General features: G+C 44.2%; 2 protein-coding genes across 9 annotated transcripts in view; one reads left to right on the forward strand and one right to left on the reverse strand.

Moving 5' to 3' along the window:
• ACP2 (acid phosphatase 2, lysosomal) overlaps window positions 1-4,865 on the forward strand; it is a 10,275-nt gene extending 5,410 nt beyond the window's left edge. For all 6 annotated transcript variants that reach the window (XM_015075658.3, XM_027072760.2, XM_027072762.2 and 3 more), the window contains one exon: window positions 1,602-4,865. In XM_015075658.3, the coding sequence (XP_014931144.1) occupies window positions 1,602-1,735 (134 nt within the window). In that variant the 3' untranslated portion in view covers window positions 1,736-4,865. The remainder of the gene's footprint in view (window positions 1-1,601) is intronic.
• Window positions 2,606-24,413, reverse strand: DDB2 (damage specific DNA binding protein 2). Of its 3 annotated transcripts, XM_027072751.2 has the most exons (12): window positions 22,664-23,046; window positions 22,411-22,567; window positions 21,138-21,274; window positions 20,556-20,747; window positions 7,229-7,374; window positions 5,812-5,911; window positions 5,547-5,724; window positions 5,079-5,221; window positions 4,758-4,847; window positions 3,502-3,666; window positions 3,312-3,357; window positions 2,606-3,002 (listed from the first exon to the last, which is right to left on the reverse strand). In XM_027072751.2, exons 2-12 carry the CDS (start codon window positions 22,535-22,537, stop codon window positions 2,956-2,958), a joined length of 1,371 nt encoding a protein of 456 aa, XP_026928552.1. In that variant the 5' UTR covers window positions 22,538-22,567; window positions 22,664-23,046; the 3' UTR covers window positions 2,606-2,955. The 3 variants fall into 3 exon arrangements, with proteins under 3 accessions (XP_026928552.1, XP_053059196.1, XP_053059195.1); XM_053203221.1 differs by lacking the exons at window positions 4,758-4,847; window positions 22,664-23,046 and adding an exon at window positions 23,084-24,413; XM_053203220.1 differs by lacking the exon at window positions 4,758-4,847 and having other exon boundaries at window positions 22,664-23,033.
• Between the last annotated feature and the right edge of the window lie 1,468 nt (window positions 24,414-25,881).

A 25,881-nucleotide genomic window follows, 5' to 3' on the forward strand; every position in this document is an offset into this window, starting at 1 on the left:
ATAATCGGTCAGTCCTTCCTTAGACACTTTCTTGGCTTCTCTGCTTTTTCTTCTGACTTACAGGTAGCTTCCTTACTGGCTTTTTCTCCTGACTAAACAGTGGATGGCCCAGGGCTCACCCTGGCCCTTCCCCATGTGTGCACACTCCCAAAACAATCCCATCCAACCTCATGGCTTTACATACCACCTCCATGCAGAGTTCCATCCTCTTATGACTCAGATTCATGACCTTTTCTCTGAGCTACCAACTCACATATCTGACTGCTGATTGGAGGTCTCTCCATGGAGGTCAGCTAGAACATCTCAAAGCTGCTGTGTCTGAAACCAAACACTCTTGGCCCTAAATCCACTCTTCCTCCAGTCTTGCCCATCTTAGCAAATGCCACATCAGTCACCTAGTTGTGGAGCATAACCCTAAGAGTCATCTTGAATACCCTCTTTCTCAGACCCCACATCCAGTCCACTAGCAGATCCCATCGGCTCAACCTTTAAAATACATCCTCCTGGGGCGCCTGGGTGGCGCAGTCGGTTAAGCATCCGACTTCAGCCAGGTCATGATCTTGCGGTCCGTGAGTTCGAGCCCCGCGTCAGGCTTTGGGCTGATGGCTCAGAGCCTGGAGCCTGTTTCCGATTCTGTGTCTCCCTCTCTCTCTGCCCCTCCCCCGTTCATGCTCTGTCTCTCTCTGTCCCAAAAATAAATAAACGTTGAAAAACAAAATATTAAAAAAAAAAAAAAAATACATCCTCTTGCCTCCCTGGTCTGATCTGCGCTCATCTCTTGCCTACACTACTGAAAAGTTTCCCACTGTTCTTTCTGACTCTCTTCTTGTACCTACCAGTCTCACAGTACCACAGAGGTAATTTTTTTTTTTTTTTGATGTTTCATGTATTTATTTCGAGAGAGAGAGAGAGAGAGAGAGAGAGAGAGAGAGAGAATCCCAAGCAGGCGCCTTGCTGTCAGTGCAGAGCCTGACTCAGGGCTCAATCCCACTAACTGTGAGATCACGATATGAGCCAAAACCAGGAGTCAGACTCTTAACAGACTGAGCCACCAAGGCATCCCGAGTTAATTTTTTTAAAACATAAATCAGTTGACATCACTACCCTTCTCAGAATCTTCCGGTGGCTTCCCATGACATTTGGAACAAAATCCAAGTTCTTTCTCATGGCCTTCCAGGCCCTTCTTGGTCTGATCCTCAGTGCTGATCTCCTACTTGCCCCTCACTCTGGTATAGTGATATTGGCTTTCTAGCTGATCCTAGAATTTGCCGAACTTATTTCCCCATCAGGGCCTTTTGTATTTGCTTCTTGTCTACTCATCCCCTCTGTCCCTGCCCCCAGACCCTCTTCTCTCATATCTGAGCATCTCAGGGACTCCAGGTCTCTGGTCAGATTGTCATTTCCTCAGTGATCCGTTCCCTGACTGACCTACCTTTCCATCCTTTTCCCCTTAGTTTGGTTTGTCTTTCTTTCTACCATTTATCACTGACCTAGATATATCCCTATTGTAAGAAGAGCACGTGGTATACGGTAGACAATCAAATATTTGTTGGAGGAACACTGACGTGACCTTTCTGTCCCCCTCCCCAACCTGTGCTCAGAGGTGATCGTGGCCTTGGCTGTATGCGGCTCCATCCTCTTCCTTCTCATAGTGCTGCTCCTCACTGTCCTCTTCCGGATGCAGGCCCAGCCTCCGGGCTACCGCCATGTCGCAGATGGGGAGGATCATGCCTGACAACCACTCAGCCCCCTTCCCTCTGCCTCCTAGGGGAGGTGGGCTGGGCCCTTGCTCCTGACTATTGCTGCTCCCCAGCCCATGGACAGGAGACCCTGGGTTGGCCTCCCTCTGATTACCCTAACCTAGATGAACAAGTGGGGCTCGGCTTGGCCCATGGCACCTGTCGCTCAGCATCTGTGTGCCTCCTGTTTACCAAGTACTATGTTGGACTTTGGCTTTCTCCAAACAAGACTTGCCTCCGCCATGCTTCCGAAGGACTAGAAGTGTAGACAAGTATCCAAGTTTCACTCAGGACCTGGGATTGAAAAACTGAAGGAGTTGGTGCTTGATCGCCTTGCCCCCGCCAATCAAGCCTTGCTCTCTCTTCCAGCTTGGAGTCTTTGGCAAATGGTTCAGGGGACACAGTCTTGCCTCTCAGTGCTTATTTTAGTGGGAAAAACTGCACAACATTGGGCGTATAAACATTGGCCACTAAGGAGCTGGATCACTCAAAGGCCAGCCAGCCAAGTTTTCCTTTGTCCCCCTGAAGCCACCATTAGAGTCAGACATAATGCTTCAGGCACCTTTGTCACCCTGCAGCTGGAGCAGGTCAGAAGGGTGTTTGTACTGGGGTGGGGGTGGGGGGAGGGGAGTGAGTTGTACAGTTGTGACACTACTATGCCAGTCGGCTAGGCTGGGGTCTCTAGGGACCAGAGGTAAATGTAGGTTGTAAGCTGGACAGCTTGTGGCTGTGGCCCAGAATAGGGCTAAGGCAGCGTCCAGAGAATGAAAGTTTTAGACTCAGTGCTGTTTCTGTGCCTTTTCTTCATTTTGGGGGACCCAAGGAGCCCTTTGACCAGATCAGTGCTGTAAAATCCACTCAGAAGCTCAGTTGGGTATGGTTTTATTGGCCATGTCAATAGTGAGCACAAACTGAAAACCACTACCTGATCACTCTGCCACTGCACGTCAAAGAAAAGTACCTTGGCCCCAGGCTAGATAATAGCAAGGACCCTTGGGGCACCTGGGGCACCAACTCTGGAGAAGTTTCTGGATCTAAGTCCAGAGCAGTAACATGCCAGTGTCCCAGTCCCACAGTGTCCCATGCCACAGTGTCCCTGCTCCGACCCTAAGACTTGGATACCTTTGGCCCTTTAACACATAGCCGCCTCTTCTCACAGGATTTGTTCTCAGGTGGCTCCAAGCCCTTGCTTGGCCCACACCGTCATTAATGTGTCTCATTTCCGCATCCCAGCTTCCTGGCTCCAAATGAGAATGTGATAACCTAGGAGGAGTGAGACCAGTCTGACTTGCACCTTCCATTATCAGTCTCTGGGAACTTGGGGTTGGCCCAGGGAACCTAGGACTTGGTAAGGAAATACCAGGAAATTGGACAGCAGCCAGGCATTGCCATGACCAGGACAAAGCAAGAGGCATGGAGGGCCCAGACCAAAGAGTCCACGGTCTCCTGGTAGTCTTCTTTACTGACTCCTACCCTGGGGTGACTGGTAGGGCTAAGCTGAGGAGAGCCTGCACTCAACCTTGGGGAGTAGGATAGGGCTTGGCCAGTCTGAGATATAACCACTTCACTCACCCATCAGAGAGGCCAGCGTGTCCCCCATGGGATTGAACTCATTGAGCTGCAGAGACAAGGGCATAAGCATGAGGAGAGGTTGAGGTACTGGGAGAAGGGCACATGAGGATAAATTTCTGGTCGTTTTTGGTCAATAAAGTAGGTTGAATCCCTGCTTCCTCCCATCATTATTTGAGGGCCCAAACCTCACCGAAATGATACCAGAAGATTCTGGGTCATAGAGCTGATACATCATCTTCCCTGAGCTTCCATCAAACACATCAATGGTCCTTAATTCATGGGGGGTACAACTTTTGAAATTAGGATCTGGGTATCGGCCCACAACAATGAGGTTGTACCGAGGATGCCAGGTTGCCTAGGAGACGAAGAGTTGTCATGAGAGTAAATGCAGAGCACTATCAAGAGGGACATCAAAAGTACTTTTTGTCACTAACAGTTGTTAATACAGTTGCCAGCAATTTAATAATGGAGATCAGACCCACATGAAACTATTGTATGTGCATCTACCTTCCCAAATTTTTAATCCTAAATTGGCCTCTCTGGACCTTGGGACACCTTCAGGCCTTCTTTCTCTTTTGCACTTCCTGAGATCATACCAACTGATCAATGTTTTAACATCAGCTTTACCCAGACATTAACCAAAGAGGTAAGCCTACAACAAAGCGAAAAGTCTCTGGTAACCAAAAACCAAATAGGATAGAAGTTCTGAAGTAATCCCTCCATCAATGTGAACGATAAAGAGTTGAGCAGGAGATGGCTCATGGCCAAGAAAGGGAAAGAAACCTATGTTCCCCAGATTACCCCACTCAAAACAAATCTGGCAGTTAGCTGGAATGACAGGTGGGATTTTCCTAAGAAATCTCAAGGGAGTTTTGAAGGCGGAAAGACATGGTTAGCGGGAAGGACGAGGTGGTACATGCCACGGCTTGGACATGTCACAAGCCCACCTGGGAAGCTAGAAATTGGCCTGGCTGGTTACAAAGTGGGAGATGACACATGGATCAATGGGAACCAGCCAGTGATAAATGCTTGTTCTTAAGAGCTTGGGTTGGATTTGAGGTACATGGGAGCCTCCCTAATACTAAATCATCACTGTTTATGTAGTACTTACCAGGCACTGGGCATGTGCTTTAGGTATACCGATTCTTCCAACAACCCTATCAGTTAGATACTATTATTCCCTTTTTAGAGATGAGGAAACCAAGACCCAAAATTCAAGCAGCTTGCCCAAGGATTCTAACCGAAGGTTGTCAGCCTGCCTGAGGCCGGCGCCCCCACCACTATGCTGTCTTGATGAAAGAAGTACAGGCATGAAACCTGGAGGTCTGAAGAAAGGCTGTGGTTCTATAAAAGAACACAAAGCAGGAGAGCAGAGTAATGGGCAGAGCTGAGGCTGCCTGGGGGCATGGGCAGGAAGGAATCAGAAGACTTCAAGACCATAAAAACCTTGGGGGCTGAGACTGGAGAAGTCATTAGCAAGGCTGAGGTCAGCAGGAACTGAAGTTTGAGGGCAGAACAGCAGGGAGATAGGCTGGGCTGAAAAAAAAACAAAAACAGGAAAAGAGCTTACAGGAGACAGAACCCAGCAAAGTGGGATTGTAGAAGGGGGACAGAAGGGACAGAGAGAGAGCCAGGGGAGAAGAGACTGCTTTGTGTGGGTGCAAGATGAGATCTGGGATTAGGGATTCCAGATCTGGCCTTTCTCTACCCAGTCTGGGATAGACCCATTCTATCCCCATGTCATAGCTCCCTGTCTTCATCACTTACCTTGATGGGCGTCAGGTGCTGGAAGTGGCGGTGAGGGTGTGGGATCAGGCTCGGGGGGCAGTCCCACTGGGAGGCCGAGTAAACCCGGAGCTCACTCTTCTGGTCAGTGGTCAGGAGCTGGGCTCCGTCAGGACTGAAACAAGCTGGCGAGTGAAAAGCCCCAGAACTGAAGGAACCACAGGCCCTTGTCCTGGCTGGTACAGGCCTTCTGCAGGGGCACCCTCTTTCCCACTCCTCTCTAGACCCCGGGTGGAAGGGAGGAGGTGAATCTGGACTGTGAACAAAAACATTCTAGAAACTTAGCAGCTGTTGGGGACCACTAGTTTCCAAAAGTTTCCAAGATATCAACTTGGTTGATGCTATCAGGGTAAAGGGTTTGGCCTAGCAGCTTCTAAATGTTGAGGGGAGACCCCAGAAACGGTTGGATAGGCACCGTCTGAAGGAAGGATGAGGTCTGATATATCACACCTGCGTTGACAGGATGGCTATGCAGCAGCGAGTGGAGGCAGCTGGATTTCCCTTTAACCTGGCGCAGGTCCCAGATTTTCACTGTTTGGTCCACAGAGGCTGTGGCCAGGAGCCAATCACAGCATGGGTTCAGAGCCACATGGGTCACTTTCTTTTTGTGCATTCTCAGATTCCAAAGCTGCAGAGAAGGGCTTGGTTCAGGTGGGGTGCAGGGAGGCTGGGGGTAAGGGAAAGAAAGGGAAGACCAGGGCTCCAGAGAACGCACCTCCCTGCCGTCCATGTTCAGCAGGATCACATGTCCCACATTGTCGCCTGTGACCACCATTCGGCTTCTGGTAGACACATCCAGGCTGCAAAACCAGATGCTGGAGGGAGAGACTGTGCTATAAGATTCTTGGGGACAAAGGCAAGAGCCATTAACTGTTCCAGCTCTAACGTCTAACAGATAGATGTCCAATCAGTATTTGTTGAATAAGTGAATAATTGTCTCACCACGGACTCCCAGTGAGGAACACTCTTACTTGTCTACCTTCCAGAGAGAGGGCATGAGGGTGATGAGGCTCAGAAATTTGTCCAGTTACTGTCGGGGCCAGGATCCTCAGCTGGTAGGAGTCCTAAGAAGCTGTCCCTTAGAGCCATTAGGCAAGTCCCCAGGCCAGCCTGCCCCCTATAGCCCTGGGTTTTGAGGAAGACATGTTTATTGGTGTCTCTCTTCACTCTCTACCCTCTGGGCCAAAGGAGATGACAAATCAGAAAGGGACTGCCCAGCTCTGGTAGTCAGAGCTGGCGAGAAAAGAACTTCTGCCCTCTTCTGAGCATTTAGGGGAAAAAGCACAATTTTAGGAGCTCTGTCTTGCTCTTTTGCCTCTCGGACTACTTGAGGACAAAGGGTTGGGATTGCTTCAGGGATCCTAATGCCCAGCCAGGAGATCTCAGATTCCTATTTTTCCTCTCAAACACTCAAATCCTTGCTACGGTGTCTTTTGTATCCCCTACAAATATCTTTCAGAGGGAGGGTTTCTTGTGGAAGAAAAACATGGAGCTGAGTCTATCCCATCACTTGCCCTGATTGCTTGGTATTTCTTACCTCTGTGGGGCAGCCCAGGATAATGTCCAGTGCTAGTTAGAGCCTCCACACCCTTGATTCCTTAGAGAACAGTTAGAGTCGTGTCTCTGGCTAGAAATCAAACTGACGCGTCTTTTGTAATTTCTCCAGCCACTTGCCCTTGGGGAGTCCAAAGTGCTTTATGGGCACAATTCTATCGCTTTAAGCTTCTATCAAAGAAGTGGTTGGGTCATTACAACTCAGGGATGTAGAGAATGAAATCTCAAATTCTTAGTTCCTGCTCCAACCTTTAAAAGTGGCTTTCTAGGCCAATGCCATGTTAACTAGTGAGAATCAAGGTCTAGTCTAATATATGAATGCCTTACAGAAGAGCTGAAGCCCTTCCCTCTCTGAGAAGAGCTGAGGTTCTAGAATACCTCACCGAAGCAGTAACCCACCTGGAACAGAGAAAGGCAGCTACAGAAAGTCTCAGAAAGAGAGGGAAGGGTGGAAAGGGGCTGCCACCTTGCTGGTCTTTCCCGTGCCAGGTTTGGATAATACAAACGAGATCCAGAGGCTCTCATCAGAACTACACCGAGAGCCTAGAAGCCCTTTCCCTCCTAGTGAAGCCACTCACTTGCAGGTGTCTGAGCTGGTAAACACTCGGAGCGTGTTGCCTTTAAAGTCTTGCAGCCTAGTTGTTCCCTCCATTGAGGAGGTGAAAAACTGGTTGGTATCAAGAGGGTTAAACTTCAGCCCAGTGACGCTCCCTCCAGCTCCAATCTAACATAAGGAAGAGAAAAACCAGTGAGTGAAGATGGCCCAGGAGAAGGATGAGGCCTGGGTGCACGGAGTCTGCCGACCAGACAGCTGGGCAGGCAGCACGTGCGGCCAGGCCAGCCGAGAGGCCTGGATGCAGGCATGCGCTCCATGGGACTCTTCATTACTTAAGGTTTTAGTTTTAATGGAATTTAAAAAAAATTAACATACGGTACATTTGGTTGTTTTTACCACACACTTCTATGGATGTGAAAACACAAGAGTATAGATTTGAATAACCGCCACCCAAATCAGGATGCAGAACAGTTCCGTCCCCCCAAAAAAGCCCCCTGTGCTCTCCCCTCGTGGTCACACCCCTTCTCCTCCTGTCACCCCTCGGCCACTGTGGATCTGTTCTCTATCACCGTGCTATGGTTTTGCCTTTAATAGATTGTCGTATAAATGAATCATACAGTATTCATCTCACTCAGCATAATGCCCCTGAGATGCACCCAAGTTACTATGTGTACCCAGAGCTCATTCCATTTTATTGCCAAGCATTCCATTATGTGGATGTACCATGGTTTGTTTATTGCCCAGTGCTCTTTAGAAGAGCTTCAGCTCGGAACAGTGCCTGGATTAGGTGGGCAGGAGTCAGATCTGAACTCCTTCCTATTTTTTCCAGATATTCCAGACAATGATGATGAAAATAATCATAACATCAAAACACATAACCTTATTAAGTGTTTCTTATGTATCAGGCACAGTTTTAAGAACTTTACACCCTCAAGAGCCCCTTCTCTACTTCTTAAGCTGCTGCTATCCCAGCCTCACAGACCCGTACAAGGCCTCTTATACAACATCCACTTGGCTCACTCAGCATGCTAACTGGCATGTCCTATCTCCTCTATAAAGGTGACGATAGTCCGCCAAACACTTACTGCTGTGATAATCTTCTGCTCCCAACGGTTGAGTCCTGTGCTCACTAAGGCTTCACCGTGTTTGCTTTTTTTTTTTTTTAATATTTATTTATTTTGAGAGAGAGAGAGAGCGTGCATGCAGGGGAGGGACAGAGAGGGAGGAAGAAAGAGAATCCCAAGCAGGCTCCGTGCTCTCTGTCAGTGCAGAGCCTGACGCGGGGCTCGATCTCTCAAGCCGTGAGATCATGACTTGAGCCGAAATCAAGAGTCAGATGCTCAACCGACTGAGCCACCCAGGCACCTCCAAAATAAATGTCTTTAAAGAAAAGTTTCTGAAGTTAATGGAGAGCTATCAAGGCATCCGGGACTTGAAGACCAACATCCCAGAGAAAGAAGCAGAAAGATGGACCTGACGTTTGGATGCTGCTTTACCCCTTGAGGTCTATGCAGATTAGAAGGCTGTGGCTTTGAAGCAGAGAAACCAAACTGCAGACAAGCTGATATGAAAGTGGTAGGTGGCTTCAAGGCTGAGAAGCTGGGCTGCGGTTTTGCCAGTCTCACACGGCAAGAGAGGCAGAACTGGAGTTCAGACTTGCCAAGAAGGAGAGGTCTTAGAAAAAAAACCCAGCTTTTAGTTAAGATCCTAGACACTCTCGAAATAAGAGCAAACTAGAAATAGCCTGACCTTCACAAAACCTGAAGTCCAGATTCAAATAATTTTAAACTCATTGGATTGAGATGATCTGATAGAGAAAAAAAAAATGTCTCTAGAGGAAAACATCACTACCCAAAACTCAAAATTATCTCTACAAGTTTTCATATGCAATATTTGGCATTACATCTAAAATCATCCGGCATATCAGAAGATAAGGCCAAATAAACAAAAGCGAAGAGGAAAAAACAACATTTGAAAGATACAGGAGATACAGATATTGGAGCTGTTATATATAGGCTTTAAAATAATTGTGATTAGGCACCTGGCTGGCTCAGTCGGTGGAACATCTGACTCCTGATCTTGGGGTCATGAGTTCAAGCCTGATGCTGGGCATGGACCCTACTTAAATACATATATACATACCTACGCACACAAAATAATTGTGATTAAAATACATTTTTTAAAATAGACCTAATTTTAAAATGGACAAAGGATTTGAACATTTTTCCAAAGACATGCAAATGGCCAGGAGCACATGAAAAGATGCTCAACATCATTAGTCATCATGAGATACTATTTCACACCCTCTGGGATGGCTATAATAAAAAAGATAGACAATTAGGGATGTCTGGGTGACTCAGTTGGTTAAGCATCTGACTCTTGATTTCAGCTCAGGTCATGATTCAGTTTGTGAGATCAAGCTCCACATCAGGCTCTATGCTAATAATGCAAAGCCTGCTTGGGATTCTCTCTCCCCCTCTCTCTCTGCCCCTCCCGTGCTCATGCTCTCTCTCAAAATAAATAAACATTAAAAAAAAAGACAATTACAGGTGGTGAAAAGACAACCCATAAAATGGGAGAAAATATTCGCATACTGTATCTGATAAGAAGTTAATATAAAAAAATATAAGGAACTCTATAGCAAAAACCAAAAATCTCCCCCAAATAACCTAAACAATGGGCAAAGGACCTAAATAGACATTTCTCCAAAGAAGACACACAAATGGCCAACAGGTATGTGCAAAGGTGCTCAACATCACTAATCCTGACATCAGGGAAATGCAAATCAAAACTACAATGAGCTATATCACCTTAAACTTGCTAGAATAGCTATTATCAGGGGCACCTGGGTGGCTCAGTTGGTTAAGCACTGACTTCGGCTCAGGTCATGATCTCATGGTTTGTGATTTCGAGCCCTGCTTTGGGCTCTGTGCTGACAGCTCAGAGCCTGAAGCCTGCTTCAGATTCTGTGTCTCCCTCTCTCTCTGCCCCTCCCCAACTCACTCTCTCTCTTTCAAAAATAAATAAATAAACACTAAAAGAAAAAAAAGAATGCTATTATCGAAACAACAGAAGATAACAGGTACCAGCAAAGGGGTAGAGAACAAGGTACTCTTGTACACTGTTGATGGGAATGTAAGTTGGTAGAGGCACTGCAGAAAACAGCATGGGGGTTCCTCAGAAAATTTAGAAATACCATGTGATCCAGTAATCCCACTTCTGGGTATATATCCAAAGGAAATGAAATAAGCTTCTCAAAGTGTTATCGTCCCTCCTGTGTTCACTGCAGCATTATTCACAGTAGCCAAGATAGGAAAACAACCTCAGTGTCTGTAGACAGATGAAGAGACACAAAAAATGTTGTATGTATATAAGTGGAATATTATTGAGCCCTTAAAAAGAAGGAAATCCTGCCATTTGTGACAACCAGGATGAACCAGGAGGATGCTATGCTAAGTGAAATAAGTCAGACACAGAAAGACAAATACTGCATGATCTTACTTATATGTGAACTCTAAAGAGATGGAACTCATAAAAGCTGAGTAGAATGGTGGTTGCCCAGGGGCTTGGGGCTGGAGGAGATAGGGTGCAAAGTGTCAATTATGCAGGATGAGTAAGTTCTGGAGTTCTAACGGACAGCACGGTGACTACAGTTATTAACAGTATGTTATATGTTTGAAATTTACTAAGAGAGTTGATCTTAAATGTTCTCAGCTCGTGGCACGCACACAAGGTAATATGTGAGGTGATGAATTCGCTTGACCATGGTAATCATTTGCAAGTACATATATGTTAAAACTTCACACTGTACACCTTAAATATGCACAATTTTTATTCGTCAATTATACCTCAATAAAGCTGGAAAAAAACCCACAAATGTTGTTAAGGATGTGGAGAAGTTGAAGCCCTCCTACACTGCTGGTGGGAATGTGAAACGGAGAAGTCGCTCCAGAATACTGTTTGGCAGTTCCTCAAAAACTTAAACATAAAGTTACTGTGTGTCTCATCAATGTACACTCTTGGGCATATAGGCATATACCCAAGAGAAATGAATAAGTATGTTCACATGAAAACTTGAACACAAATATTCATAGAAGCATTATCCATAATAAAAGAAGGCTAAAAATCAATGATTCAAACATCCATCTCAAGAAGGTATGAAAGTAACAGGAAAACAAAGTAGGAGATTGAATAGAAATGAATAAAACAGAAAACAAATATACTGTGGGAAAATCCACAAACAAAAGTTGGTTCAACGAAAATACTACTAAAATTGATAAATCCCTGGTGAGACTGACCAGACAGAAGTCACAAATAACCAATGTAATAGATCAAAAAAGGGACATCAGTAGAAATCTTAGACATTTTAAACAATAATAAGAGGATATAATAAACAATCTTATGCCAATAAATTTGAAAACTTAGATGAAATGGGGAAATCCCTAGAATTTGCTAAACTGATGGAAAATGAAAGAGAAAATCAGAATAGTCTGATTAAAGGCATTGTATTCACAACTAAAAATGTTCTTGCAAAGTAAATTCCAGATTCTGGTAGCTTCACTGTTGAATACATTAAACATTTAAGGAAGAAATAATATCAGTCTTTTGTTGTTGTTGTTGTTTTCCAACCATCTCAAACTCTTCGAAAAGTTGCAAGACTAGCACAAAGAACTGCTTTTCTGGAAGCATTTGATAATAAATTACCAGCTTGATGTCCAATCACCCTCAAATACTCTACTGTGTATTTCCTATGCAGAACATTCTCCTATGTAACCACAATAAGCCCATCAAAACTTAGGGGTATCTAAAGCAGTTCTAACTCATAGAAACAGAAAGCATTAATTGCGGTTGCCAAGGGCTGAGGGAAGGGGAAAATGAGGAACTTATCCGATGGGTATACAGTTTCGGTTTTACACAATGAAAAAGTTCTAGAGTTCTGTTATATAATAATGTGAATATAGTTAACCCTACTGTACACTTAAAAATGTTTTGGTGATTGGGGTGTCTGGGTGGCTGAGCTGGTTAAGTGTCCCACTCTTGATTTTGACTCAGGTCATGATCTCACAGTTTGTGAGTTTGAGACTGGTGTCAGGCTCTGAGCTGACAGCATGGAGCCTGCTTGGGATTCTCTTGCTCCTTCTCTCTCTGCCCCTCCCTCACTCACTCATGCACACACACACACACACACACACACACACACACACACACACTTTTTCTCTCTCAAAAAACAAATAAACTTAGAAAAATGTATGTATATAGGGGCACCTGGGTGGCTCAGTCAGTTAAGCGTCTGGCTCTTGACTTCAGCTCAGGTCATGATTTCATGGTTCGTGGATTCAAGAAGCCCCATGTCGGGCTCCACACTGATAGTGCAGAGCCTGCTTGGGATTCTGTTTTCCTCTCTCTCTGCTCCTCCCCCGCTCATACAGTCTCTCTCTCTCTCTCTCTCAAAATAGATAAACTTAAAACAAATATATATATATATATTTTTTTTTAATGTTCAGTGATAAATGTTATGTGCTTTTACCATGATTTTTAAGAAGCAGTATTACTTGCTGGAGATGATAAAATTGGAAAGGTTTTAAGAAATGAGAAAAAAAGAAAATTTAAGTGAAAAATTGGAATATAATTAATAAACCAAAACAAACACACAAAATCAATTGGTGTAGCTTATCACATTAGGAGAATAAAGGGGAAAAATCATATGCTGATCTCAAGAGATACAAAAAAGTATTTGATGAGATACAATTTCATTCACAAGAGCTTCTGGCAAACCAGAAATAAAAGGGGGAATTTACATAATCTGATAAGGGATATTAAAAAACAGACAATTTTAAAACACAAACAAGCTCCCATGTATATACCCAAAAGAAGTAAAAACAGGTATTCAAACAAAAACTTGTACACGTACATTCACAGCAGTTGCATTCATAATAGCAAAAGGTGGAAACAACCCAAACGTCCATCAACAGATGACTGGATAAATGAAATGTGGCAAATCCGTATGATGGACCATTATTCAGCTATAAAAAAGTAATGAAGTACTGATCCATGCTACAACATAGATGAACCTTGAAAACATTATGCTAAATGAAAGAAGCCAGACCCAAAAGGAAAAATATTGCATGATTCCATTTATATGAAGTACCCGAATAGTCAAATTTTTAAATATTTTTTTAATGTTTATTTATTTTTGAGAGACAGAGATAGACAGTGAGTGGGGGAAGGGCAGAGAGAGAGAGAGGGAGACACAGAATCAGAAACAGGCTCCAGGCTCTGAGCTGTCAGCACAGAGCTCGACGTGGAGCTTGAACTCACGGACCACAAGATCATGACCTGAGCCGAAGTTGGACACTCAACCGACTGAGCCACCCAGGTGCCGCAAATACTCAAATTTTTAGAGACAGAAGGCAGATTAGTGCATATAGGGGAGGGTAATAAAGAGTCTTTGTTTAATGGTACAGAGTTTTATTTTGGGAAGATGTACAAGTTCTAAAGATGGTTGTGGTGACAGTTGCACAACAATGTGAAAGTACTTAATGCCACTGAATTGTACACTTAAAATGGTTAAAATGGGGAGACGCCTGGCTGGCTCAGTCAGTTAAGCATCCGACTCTTGGTTTCAGCTCGGGTCATGATCTTGCAGTTCATGGGTTTGAGCCCCACATCAGGCTCTGCACTGACTGTGCAGAACCTGCTTAGGATTCTCTCTCTGTCTCTCTCTCTCTGCCCCTCCCACATCTCTCTCTCTCTCTCTCTCTGAAAACAAATTAACGTTAAAATTTTTTTAAAAATGAAACAAACTTTTAAAAACTGGTTAATTTTATGTTATGTGTATTTTACAATAGAAAGTAGAAGAAATCATGCTCAATGATAAAATATAAAAGCCTTCTATGATCAAGAATAAGACAAGCATGTCTGCTAGAGTCAATATTCAGCAATGTACTAGAATAAGACAATGGAACAAGGCAAAAAAGAAGTATAAGAATAGTAAAGAAAGAAACCCAACTCTTGTGATTTGTAGGTGACAAGACTGTGTAGGACAAAAATGTTAAATCCTCAGATAAACTATTACAATGAATGGGAATTTCTGTTCCCAACCATGATGGAGTGTCAGAAAACAGGTATATCTTCCTGTCTTAAACAACTAAGAAAATGGACAAGAAAAGTGAAATAGGTTCTCAGAGATTAGACAGCAGGCAGCACAAGACAGGAGGCAAGCAAAAGAGATAGTCCTACAACTGTCCCAGCTTAGCACTTGGAGAAAGTACCCAGGCAGCAAGACCAAGAGGGAGGACACACACAGCCTAGCAGTCTCACTGAGTTGAGAAAACAGAATTTTAGGAAAGCCAACATAGCAAGAATTTGTGGGCAAAATTCTGGGGAGGAGACACACAGAGGGGACATTCTGGAGATTTTCACAAGGATCCCCTCAAGTCTTTTGGGTAAGTATTAATGTGTAAATGGGTATGAGGAAACTACCCAAGGCTGGGAGGGGAGTGGGGAGAAACACCATGAATAAATAGGGGAGAATCCTGAGAATAGTCTGTATTCTCACCATCCAGAATGAAAAGACTTAATATACAGAACATTGAGTCTTCAGAAGAGTATTGCCTCAGGATGAGGCCAACTTATACCTAGACTATAGGCTTCCTTAAATCCATGCTAACTGGGGTAGATTAAATAATGGTCCCCAAGATGTCCATGCCCTAATCCACGGACCCCATGAATAATACTCTAGATGACAAAAGGGATTGTGCATATGTGGTTAAGTTAAGGATATTGAGATGGGGAGATTATTTTGGATTGTCTGGGTGGGACTGATATAATCGAAATCAAATAGTCTTTATAAGAGCAACACAGGGGGAGTCAGTCAGAAAAGAAAGCAATGTGATCACAGAAGCAGAAATTGCAGTGACGCACTTCTAAGATGGAAGAAACCACAGCTCAGGAGTTCAGATGGCCACAAGAAGCTGAAAAAAGCAAGGAAACAAATTCTCCCCTCAGAAACTTGAGAAAGAACCAGCCTTGCCAACGTGTTGACATTTGTTCAGAAAAATGATTTCAGATTTCTGACCTCCAGAACTGTAAGAGAATAAAATTGTTTTGTTGTCAGATACCAAGACTGTGATAATCTGTTATAGAATCAATAGGAAACTAATATAGTAACTATATTAACAAAGCTTAAAAGCAAGCCTTGAAGGTATCAAACTGGTTATAAGTACCTGTGTCCCAGAACAAAGCCCAACAATATTTAAAAGAATACAACAAAATCCAACATCCAACAATGTAAAATTCACAATGTCTGGCATCCAATGAGAAATTACCAGGCATGCAAAGAAGCAGGAAAATAGAACTTATAACCAGAAGAAAGCTCAGTGAATACAAACACCCTTACAAGTGACACAGATGATAGAATTAAGCAAAAACATTGAAACAAGTGTTATAAATATATTCTATATGGTCAAGAAAAGTAGAGGAAGTAATGAACATGAAAAAAGAAATGGAAGATATTTTAAAAGGCCTAAATTAAGCTTCTAGAGATGATATACAGTATCTGAAAAGAAAAAGACATTGGATGGGATTAATAGCAGATTAGATGTAGACGATCAATGAAGTTGAGACATGCGGTTGAAGCTATGCAAAATAAAATGAGGGGGAGGGGATTAAAAAATAAAGTGTTAATCAATGACCTGCAGGACAATACCTAGTAGCCTAACATGTATGTAATTGGAGTCCCAGAGGAAAAAAAAAAAAAGAGGGGAGAAACTATTTGAAGAAATGATGACCTAGAATTTTCCAAATTTGATGACAAACCCATAGATCCAAGAAGTTCAGTGAACCCCAAACAGGATAAACATATAGAAAAACACACCAAACAAATCACAATCATTTTTATTTTTATTTAAAAAAATTTTTTTTCAATGTTCATTTATTTTTGAGAAAGAGAGAGACAGAGTGTGAGTGGGGGAGGGGCAGAGACAGAGGGAGACACAGAATCAGTAGCAGGCTCCAGGTTCTGAGCTGTCATCACAGAGCCCAACACGGGGCTTGAACTCACGAACCGTGAGATCATGACCTAAGCCAAAGTTGGACGCTTAAGCAACTGAGCCACCCGGCACCCCTATTTTTATTTTTAATGTTCATTTATTTATTTTGAGAAAGAGAGAGAGTGTGCATGTGAACAGGGGAGGGGCAGAGAGAGAATCCTAAGCAGGCTCCCCGCTCAGCACGGAGCTCGACAGAGGGCTGGATCTCACCAACCAACAACCGTAAGATCATGACCTGAGCTAACATCAAGACTCGGGTGCTTAACCACCTGAGCCATCTAGGCACCCTCACAATTATTTTTTTTTAAATAAGTCTCTCTGCTCCTTCCCTGCTTGCACGCGCGCTCTCTCTCTCTCTCAAAATAGTAAGTACACTTATTTACTTGGGTAAGATACAGAATCTGACGCAGGCTCCAGACTCTGAGCTGTCAGCACAGAGCTGGACATGGGGCTCAAACTCAAAAAGTGTGAGATTGTGACCTGAGCAGAAGTCGGACACTTAACCAACTGAGCCACCCAGGCGCCCCAAAGATCATTTTATAATAAGAGTAAAACTAAGGTGTCTTCATTTTGAAAATGTAATGTGTTTCCTTGCCAAGGGCCTGAAGATGTAAAGGTCAGAGCCAAGGTCAGAGGACAAAAGAAGTGACAAAATGAGGCACTGCTTCTCCTCCAGTCACTGGTGCCAAATCAACTTTCTGTCGGTATCTGGGAGTAAAGACAGGCATTTCTCCAGACCACCATACCCTTCTTCTGTTCCAATCTAGCGTCTTGCTAATCCAAAATTCAAATGTCCAGGCCAATCTCCACCATGGTGTGAGGAAACATCACTTAAATGCACATTATAATAAAGGGTGATGTAAACCAAAAGCAGTCTCAGCCTGGCACAAGTTCAAAGCAGATGTCATTCTCCTTTTCGTCAGGTGGCTCTTCCCTGAGGACACCCTTAGGTACTTCTTAAATTTCTCTATTCCCATGTCCTAGATTCCCAGGGGAAAAAACCAAAACAAAACAAATCTCTTCCTGCCCGAGTTCTGGGTTTTGACTTCAATTTAAAACTGCCCCTTCTGGTGGTCACCTGTCTCACCAGCTGGGCAGGAAGCCAAACTCTGGGCACAGCATTTCTCTGGCTGCCTTTCTTCTGGCTTCAAGCACCTGTTTTCTTGAACATCCATCTCATCCCAAGGCTGTCTAACCTGGCTTTTTCTGATGGGCTGCTTTGGAGCCTCCACTTAAGAAAACTCATCCTGGGTTCATCACTGGCCTTGTCTGTCTCTTCTATTCCACTTCTGGGTATATGCCCAAAAGAACTGAAAGCAGGGACCTGAAGAGAGATTTGTACACCCATGTCCATAGCAGCATTATTCACAGCAGCCAAAAGGTAGAAGCAACCCAAGTGTCCATCAACAGATCAATGGATAAGCAAAATGTGGTATATACATGAAGTGGGATATTACTCAGCCTTAAAAAGGAAATTCTGACACCTGCTACAACATGGATGAGCCCAGAGGACATTATATGAAGTGAGATAAGCCAACAGATAAATATTGTATAGTTCCACTTATATGAGATACTCATGAGAGTGTCAAAATCATAAAGACAGAAAGTAGAATGGTTGTTACCAAGGACAGGAAGAGGGAAGAATGGGGCGTTAGTGTTAGTGGGTACAGAATTTCACTTTTGCAAACACTTTTGCAGTTTTACCTTCTGGAGACTGGCTATACAAGAATTCCAATATACTTAACACCACTGGACTATACACTTAAAAATGGTCAAGATGGTACGTTTTGTTTTGTGTATTCCATCACAATTTTTAAAAATCAGAACATTTCATGTAAAAAAAAATATCAAGATTTCAGGGTTCATTTGAAAAAATCAAACCTGATACCACGAGACCTAGATTCTTGCCTGTCAACCATCTCCTGTTTACCACTGATCCCATCATCTATCACTCTTTTTTCTCTTTGGCTTTTTAAGGCCTGTGAGTCTGTGGCTGCTGCTCTAAGCCCAGAGTGTCACTTTTTACAATAGAGTCCTCCATTTGTTAGCCTCCATCTGGGCAAACGAAAGGTTTTCTCTTTTCAAAAATGAACTATCTGGACCTCATCAAAATAAAAAGCTTCCGCACAGTGAAGGAAACAATCGGCAAAACTAAAAGGCAACTGATGGAATGGAAGAAGGTATTTGCAAATGACATATCAGATAAAAGGTTAGTATCCAAAATCCATGAAGAACTTACCAAACTCAACACCCAAAAAACAAATAATCCCATGAAGAAATGGGCAAAAGACACAAACAGACACTTCTCCAAAGACATCCTGATGGCTAACAGACACATGAAAAGACGCTCAACGTCACTTATCATCAGGGAAATACAAATTAAAACCACAGTGAGATACCACCTCACACCAGTCAGAGTGGCTAAAATTAAGACCTCAGGCAACAACAGATGTTGGCGAGGATGCGGAGAAAGAGGATCTCTTTTGCACTGCTGGTGGGAATGCAAACTGGTGCAGCCACTCTGGAAAACAGTATGGAGGTTCCTCAAAAGATTAAAAATAGAACTACTCTATGATCCAACAATTACACTATTAGGTATTTATCCAAGCGATATAGGTTGCTGTTTCGAAGGGGCACATGCACCCCAATGTTTACAGCACTGCTATCGACAATAGCTGAAGTATGGAAAGAGCCCAAATGTCCATCAACAGATGAATGGATAAAGAAGATGTGGTATATATATATATATATATATATATATATATATATATATATATACACACACACACATACATACAATGGAGTATTATTACACAGCAATCAAAAAGAATGAAATCTTGCCATTTGCAACTACATGAATGGAACTAGAGGGTATTCTGCTGAGCGAAATTAGTCAGGGAAAGACAAATATCATATAACTTCACTCATATGAGGAATTTAAGATACAAAACAATGAACATAAGGGAAGGGAAGGAAAAATAATATAAAAAAGGGAGGGGGACAAAACATAAGAGACTCTTAAATAGAGAGAACCAACCAAGGGTTGCTGGAGGGTTGTGGGTTGGGGGATGGGCTAAATGGGTAAAGGGCATTAAGGAAGACACTTGTTGGGATGAGCACTGTGTGTTATATGTAGGGGATGAATCACTGGAATCTACTCCTGAAATCATTGTTGCACTACATGCTAACTAACTTGGATATAAATTAAAAATAAATAAATGAATAAATAATTATAAAAATAAATAAATAAACTGGCAATATTATAGCTGAAAAAATAAGTAAATAAAAATAAAGCTCTTCTTTTTGGTAGAGGGGCCAACACCTTCACCCCTCAGCAATTGATGATAAACACTAACACGATTAAGGCCATCCCTAGAAAGCGCTATGCCAAACTTTGCCCCGAACACACTCTGCTTGTCCTTTTTCTCTCCATTTACCTAAATATTATTCCTCCTCACTCCCCACTCATCCATGAGCCTTCTCTGTTGACTCTAATTCACAAGGGCTTCTTCCTTCTCTCACACCCTGTAGCATTTAGCATCTATATTGCAAGTTATCTTGTATGTATATATCCCATCTACCCAGTTATACTTCAAGGCCCTCACTCATTCAACAAATATAATAAAGCAGCTACTACTCTAGGCCAAACATTGTTCAAGGCACTGGGGACATGGTAGTAAACCAGAAAGACAAGGTCCCTCTTATCGTGGAGCTTACTTTCCAAAGACATTTGTATGGGCAAAGACACTCAAATAAGTGAAACATTTCAGATATTGATAAACATTGTCGGTGGGGGAAATGAAGCAGGGTAATGAACCAGAGTGAATGAGTCAAGTAGAGACTACTTTAGACAGAGTGGTCAGCAAAAGCTGTTTGAAGAAGTACACCAAGTCAAGACCTGAATGGTCATGGCTGAAGGGAGCCAGACATGAGAAAACCAAGAGAAAGAGCACTCCAGTCAAAGAGAAAAGCAAGAGCAATGACGCAGGTTTGGGAATAGAAATAGCTTGTGTGGCTAAAGCATAGGAAGTGAGGAAAGACAGCAGAAGATGAGGGCAAGAGAAAAGAAGGGGCTCGGATTCTGTTCTATGTGATAACTTACAACAGGGTGGCCAACATTTTATACCTTCTAATATTTTAAGGGCTGGCACTCAATGAAGATTTGAGTATCATCACCATCTCCTTGTTTGAAAATACCTAGTTACTTTGATCCCAGTCATCTCCTTGTTACTGGATAATTCTCCATCCCTTCAACAAACACTTCTTCAGCACTATTGTCTGGCACAGGGAACTGCTCACCCCTTTAATGAAGGTGGGTTTGTCCTTTATGCCAAAGTTCCAGAGCATGATATCTCCCCCTTTGGAACCCACAGCCAGGGTGCTGGGGTGAGTTGGGTGCCATGCCAAGGATGTGGCCCTCCTGTCAAAAGGGGCAGCCTTTTGGAATATCCGGTAAGAAGCCAGAGAGTGCACAAAGGACTGCTGGAGACCCTGACACAGAGAAAAAAGAATTAAGTTGAGTTAAAATCCAAGTCCTGGGTAAATTGTCAATCTCTGCCTCCTCCATAGATGAGCCCTAGGGCCAAGTCCTCCCCCCCACCCACCCAAAGGGAAGTGAACTGCCTGGCTCTGTGTGTGAAAATATTTGCAATGTGCATGAACTAATCTTGGAAAGCAAGGGGGCAGAGTGCATTCCAGATGGGACCTTTACAGCATAAGACTTTTCTACTTGGCTGAATGCCCAGTAGGTCAGTCACCAAGGTAGAGGTGATCTGACCACTCTGACAACCCGCTGAACCAACCGAGCATCTAATTTTAGAACATCCCAATAGTAAAAAGGTACGAGGGAAACTCGAGCACTTCAGCCAGGAAATGCCTCACCTGCTGTAGTGATGGCCAGGCAGCTTTGCCCAGCTTATGGTGGTGAAGGGCCCTGACGATGCTGGTGTATGATGGCGGGACCTGAAGGCTAGCCAACCCCGCCCAAAGGCAGCCTGAGTCAAATCTTCTGCTAGAACCTGCCAAGCAGAACAGACACATATTTTCCTCTCTGCTCTCACGCACGGAAGGGTTTCCTGCTGAAATCTCAGAAAGAAAGCTTTGTTGTTCCATTCTACATAGCCAATCTCTCTTATTACCTCTTAAGGCCTTTCCATGGTCTGCTCAGTCTCAGCCAGCACAAAATATAGTGAGTAGGGATTCAGCCCCTTGCCCCAAACACTCCCCCCAATAGTAATTCTGAAGTGAAGCTAAATATGAAATAATATGAAAACAAACCCTTGCAGGGTTTCTGAGAACGGAACCAAAGAAACACCCAAGAGTAAAGTATACACAGAACTCTTCCCAGTAGGTTGGAAAACTCATGGTAGGGTTGGGTGACAATTTAAAAATCACATATCATGTAAAATAAAAAGATTTTAGGATAGCATGGTAGAAGTGACTGGGAAAAGAAGTATCTTTAAATCCTATATTAAAATAATGTAGAGGTGACCAGTTGTTCGCCCCAAGTCCAATCTGTTCTTTGGGAAACCAGCAGGATCCAGAGGGTCTGGCCTGGCTACTTTTGGAGAGACAGATCCACTTAGAATAGGAATAAAGATGTACTTGAGGATCTGGTTTCTATGAATCCAGCCTCTTGACAACCGATTAATTCCTTTTTCTTAGGGACAAAAAACACTTCATCAACAACACCCTGCTCCAGTGTTTTGTGCCCACCCAATCCTTATAGCCCCAGGTTCAAGCCCCAATAAACCTCAGAGAATGAGTTTTCTAAGGAAGGAAATTGAAGATTCTCACAGCGGAAACCAAGGACACACAGCTAGCAACCATGACTACCGAAATTCACCACACGCACCACCAGGCAAGGTAGGATTATTTTAAGCAGTCCTCAGTGTGTAAAAATCCTGGGACACAGGAATTTGAAAAGTCCGTTGTGTCTTATGTAATGGAGCTCATCTGCCTCTTCCCATCACCTGAGAGGGGTTAAGCCCAAGCTCTGTGGTGTCAAAGGACCTGCGGAAAAATGCACAGCCCAAGGCATCCTTAAAACTTGGGATAGCCTCAGGAAACCAACAGCACCCACCCCCCCCACTCCAGCCTCCTGCGTGAGAACCCCCAAAGGCGGAATTATTAAAGCAGCAGGCGCAGGCAGTACCGGGGCCCTTCACACAGAGCTTCTTGGCCTCGGGCTCCAGCTCCCCGGGGCTTCTGCTCCTCCTGGTCTTGGGGCGCACAACCACCTCGGGGGTCTTCTGGGTTTCTGGGCGTTTCCTGGGAGCCATCGCGTCCTCCGTGCGAAAGGGTACTGTGCCCTATGCCGAGATCAAGGAGGGAAGATTGAGAAGCCTCTGGGGAGAAACTAGGCGGGGACCAGGGAACTAAGCCAACTTCCCGCCAAACAGCCTCACCGCGTTCAATCTGGCTTCCTGCTCCGGCCCGCCCCCTCTCAGAGAGGCACGCGAGGGGAGGGGCTCATGGGCTCCCTAGAAAAAGACCCAACGCCTCGCCTCTAAATTGGGCGCGTTGGTGCCCATCAGCTGATCTGCCAGAAATAAAGATGGCCGCCATGGCTAGAGCACCCAACTTGAAGCCTCTTCAGACTCCGCGTTGCCAGGCCTCAGCCAGTCCACAGGAGACCAGGTGCCAATCAAGGCTTCGGCTCCGCCTTCTCTGCCTTTTAATTGGTGATCACGCCCTTTCGGGCTTTAGGATTGGCTGGTCCTGGACATAGGCGGCTTTGTAGAAAACTCGCCACCGCCCTGTGGTGGAAATCGAGTTCTTCCCGCCCGCCTGCTTTGCCATAGGTGTCCGCGCTTCTGTTTCCTCACCTCCCCCGAATGTCAGCTTTTCTGTGCAGAGTGGTTGAAACTTGCAGCTTTCAACTAAGTTTTCCCTAAACCTGCTGAGTGTCCGCCTAGGGAGTAAGGGATGGGCTGGAGGGCGTGTAGGCTAATCAGGCTTAGAGGTCTTGTGCCCTGACTTAAGCCAAAGTCCTGGGCATTGGCCCTCGTGGGTGACCCTCCGCACGGCCCCAGAGGAGACAGTTCACATGCATCCTACTTCCTGCGACGATGAGCCAGGCAGGAGCTTCTGTTAGTGGGGGACTGCTGGGCTTTTCATGCTATCCGCCAGGTCTTTGGAAGGGTGAGAAGAGACAACAATGCAGATCCTGTACTAAAGGTCAGTTAGGGACAGAAGACATTTCCAAAAGTAACACTTGGGAAGAAATGAATGCTCCAAAAGAAAAATTCAAACATGATTTCTTAATGGAAAGATGGGAAGATAAAAGGTCAGAGTGTTAAAAAGGGGAAAGGCAAGCTGGTGGCTTTTCCATTGCTGGCTTGTGGCTGTGTTTTCAGAGCTGTGTCACAGATGCAGAGTCGCCCCCTTTATTCACACCAGCCATTAGTTTCACCTCAGCAGGGTGCTCAGTTCTAAGGGGATAGTGAAATGTAGGAAATGACCCTGCCCCTATAAAGATTTGCAACCTACTGAGCAGAGAAGAAAAATACACATGAAACAAGTCAAACCATTCCAGAGTGAAGGCAGTTGAATACTAAATTGTGGCATGCCAACCAAGACTTTTAGATGCATTCAGAAAAGATAATCCAATGGAGAAAGAAGTATTTAGGAAAGCTTCACAGGAAAGATGGAATTTTGTGGAGTTCAATTTGAATTTAAATAGGGTTTGGCTGGAGGAGGGAGGAGAGTATCTGAGGCAGGGGGTCAGCTTGGTAAAAGGAATGGGCATGAGGTTTGAGAAAGAGAGCTGGCCTGGTATCAGTTAGACCTTGGTGTTCTGTCGAAATAAACAATTGCACAAAACACCAGATAAGTCCACTCTGTGACCATGATAGATCAAGGCTAAAACATGACCACACATGTCTGACCACAGGAAAAAGTAAGAACATTGCCCAAACCACAAAAATAACCAAACATCTCCCTATTAGTTCGGCTAATATGAAAGTAGCTTCTTGGCCAATCACAGCTTTAGCTTTCCTTCATTCCTTCCACCTTGCAGATAAGATTTATTGATACTCAGTCACAGAATTACCCCCATCTCCTTTAATCCAGAGCAGAGCCCCACTCCCCTGAACCTTATCCAAATCTTCCAACACAAACCAAATCCTATAAGTCCTTCCTAATACCTTCTTACAGCAATGTTCCACCATATGTATTCTCTGTTGCAATGAGCAATAAACCACAAGTTCACCTACAGGGGTGTTCTTTTTTTTTTTTTTTTTTAAGTATTTTTAAGTAGACTTCACTCCCAGTACAGGGCCCAATGTGGGACTTGAACTCACGACCCTGAGATCAAGACCTGAGCAGAAGTCAAGAGTCAGGTGCTTAACTGAATGAGTCACCCAGGTATCCCAACAGGGGTGTTCTTGATGGTGTTTGGATTGGAGGCATTGACATTTATAAGTACGGCAGGAGGCAGCTTGAAGAGGAGAAAGTTGGTCATACTGAGGATCTGTTCAAAGAGAGACCAGATGGAGGGGGAAGTGGAATGGCAGGCAGAATTCAAATTTCATTCATTCTACTGACATTTATCAAAAGTTCTGTTTCTGGCACTATTCCAGTGAAAGAGAATGCTGAAATAAAAAGTGCTCTTTGCCCCCACGGAGTGTGCTTTTTGTTTTTATTATTTTTTTAATGTTTATTTTTGAGAGAGAGAGAGAGAGAGAGAGACAAAGTGAGAGCAGGGGATGGGTAGAGAGAGAGGGAGACAGAATTTGAAGCAGGCTCCAGGCTCTGAGCTGTCAGCACAGAGCCCGAGACAGGGCTCAAACCCACAAACTGTGAGATCATGACCTGAGCTGAAGTCAGACACTTAACCAACTGAGCCACCCAGGTGCCCTGGAGTGTGCTTTTTAATCATGGGGGACACCGGTAATCCTACAACTACAATAGGATGTGATAAGCTTAGTGAGAGAGGAAGCATTGGGTTCTGGTGGGGCTGAGGGTAGGCACAGAAAAAGGACACTAACTCAGCTTGGAGTAAAGTTTAAAAGAACAGTGTCAAAGAAGTCTTCCCAGAGAAGGGGTCACTTAAGCTGAATCTTGAGAGATGGGAGGGTGGGGAAGGAACATTCCAGGCAGAGAGAGTAGGAAATGGGAAGACAGACGTGGAGGTAATAATTAGCTGTGATGGATTCACGAGCAGAGGAAATGTCCTGCTTAATGCCAGGTTTTCCCAGAATCTGTTTTTAGGTTTGGGGAGCTTTTCCACGGTGAATTAAAAAAACTACGTGTGAGTATGGAAACCTGCCTTGAACATGCCAGTAAAGTATTTTGTTTCAGATTGTGCTTTGGGGTATTTTTACCCTGGGTTTTGCTGTGTTTCACCACAAGACTTCCTGGGGACTTAATGTCATCCGTTCCCATCTGATGAACCATCAGGTGCAGAGCGGACAAAAGTATTTAATAAGTATTTTGGGGGGGGGGGGCGCCTGGGTGGCTCAGTCAGTTGAGTGTCGGACTTCGGCTCAGGTCATGATCTCGCGGTCAGTGTGTTGGAGCCCCGCGTTGGTCTCTGTGTTGACAGCTCAGAGCCTGGAGCCTGCTTCGGCTTCTGTATCTCCCTCTCTCTCTGCCCCTCCCCTGCTCATGCTCTGTCTCTCTC

This window comes from Acinonyx jubatus, chromosome D1, assembly GCF_027475565.1.
Source record: "Acinonyx jubatus isolate Ajub_Pintada_27869175 chromosome D1, VMU_Ajub_asm_v1.0, whole genome shotgun sequence".
NCBI classification, from domain to species: Eukaryota; Metazoa; Chordata; class Mammalia; order Carnivora; family Felidae; genus Acinonyx; species Acinonyx jubatus.

Excerpts from the sequence above, each read along its gene's own strand:
- DDB2 (XM_027072751.2), bottom strand. The coding sequence starts at position 22,537 with ATGGCTCCCAGGAAACGCCCAGAAACCCAGAAGACCCCCGAGGTGGTT. Across the intron at positions 5,725-5,811 it reads TGAACATGGACGGCAGGGAG|CTTTGGAATCTGAGAATGCA; the intron begins GTGCGTTCTCTG and ends CCTTCTCTGCAG. Across the intron at positions 3,003-3,311 it reads CACGCTGGCCTCTCTGATGG|GTTATCACATTCTCATTTGG; the intron begins GTGAGTGAAGTG and ends CACTCCTCCTAG.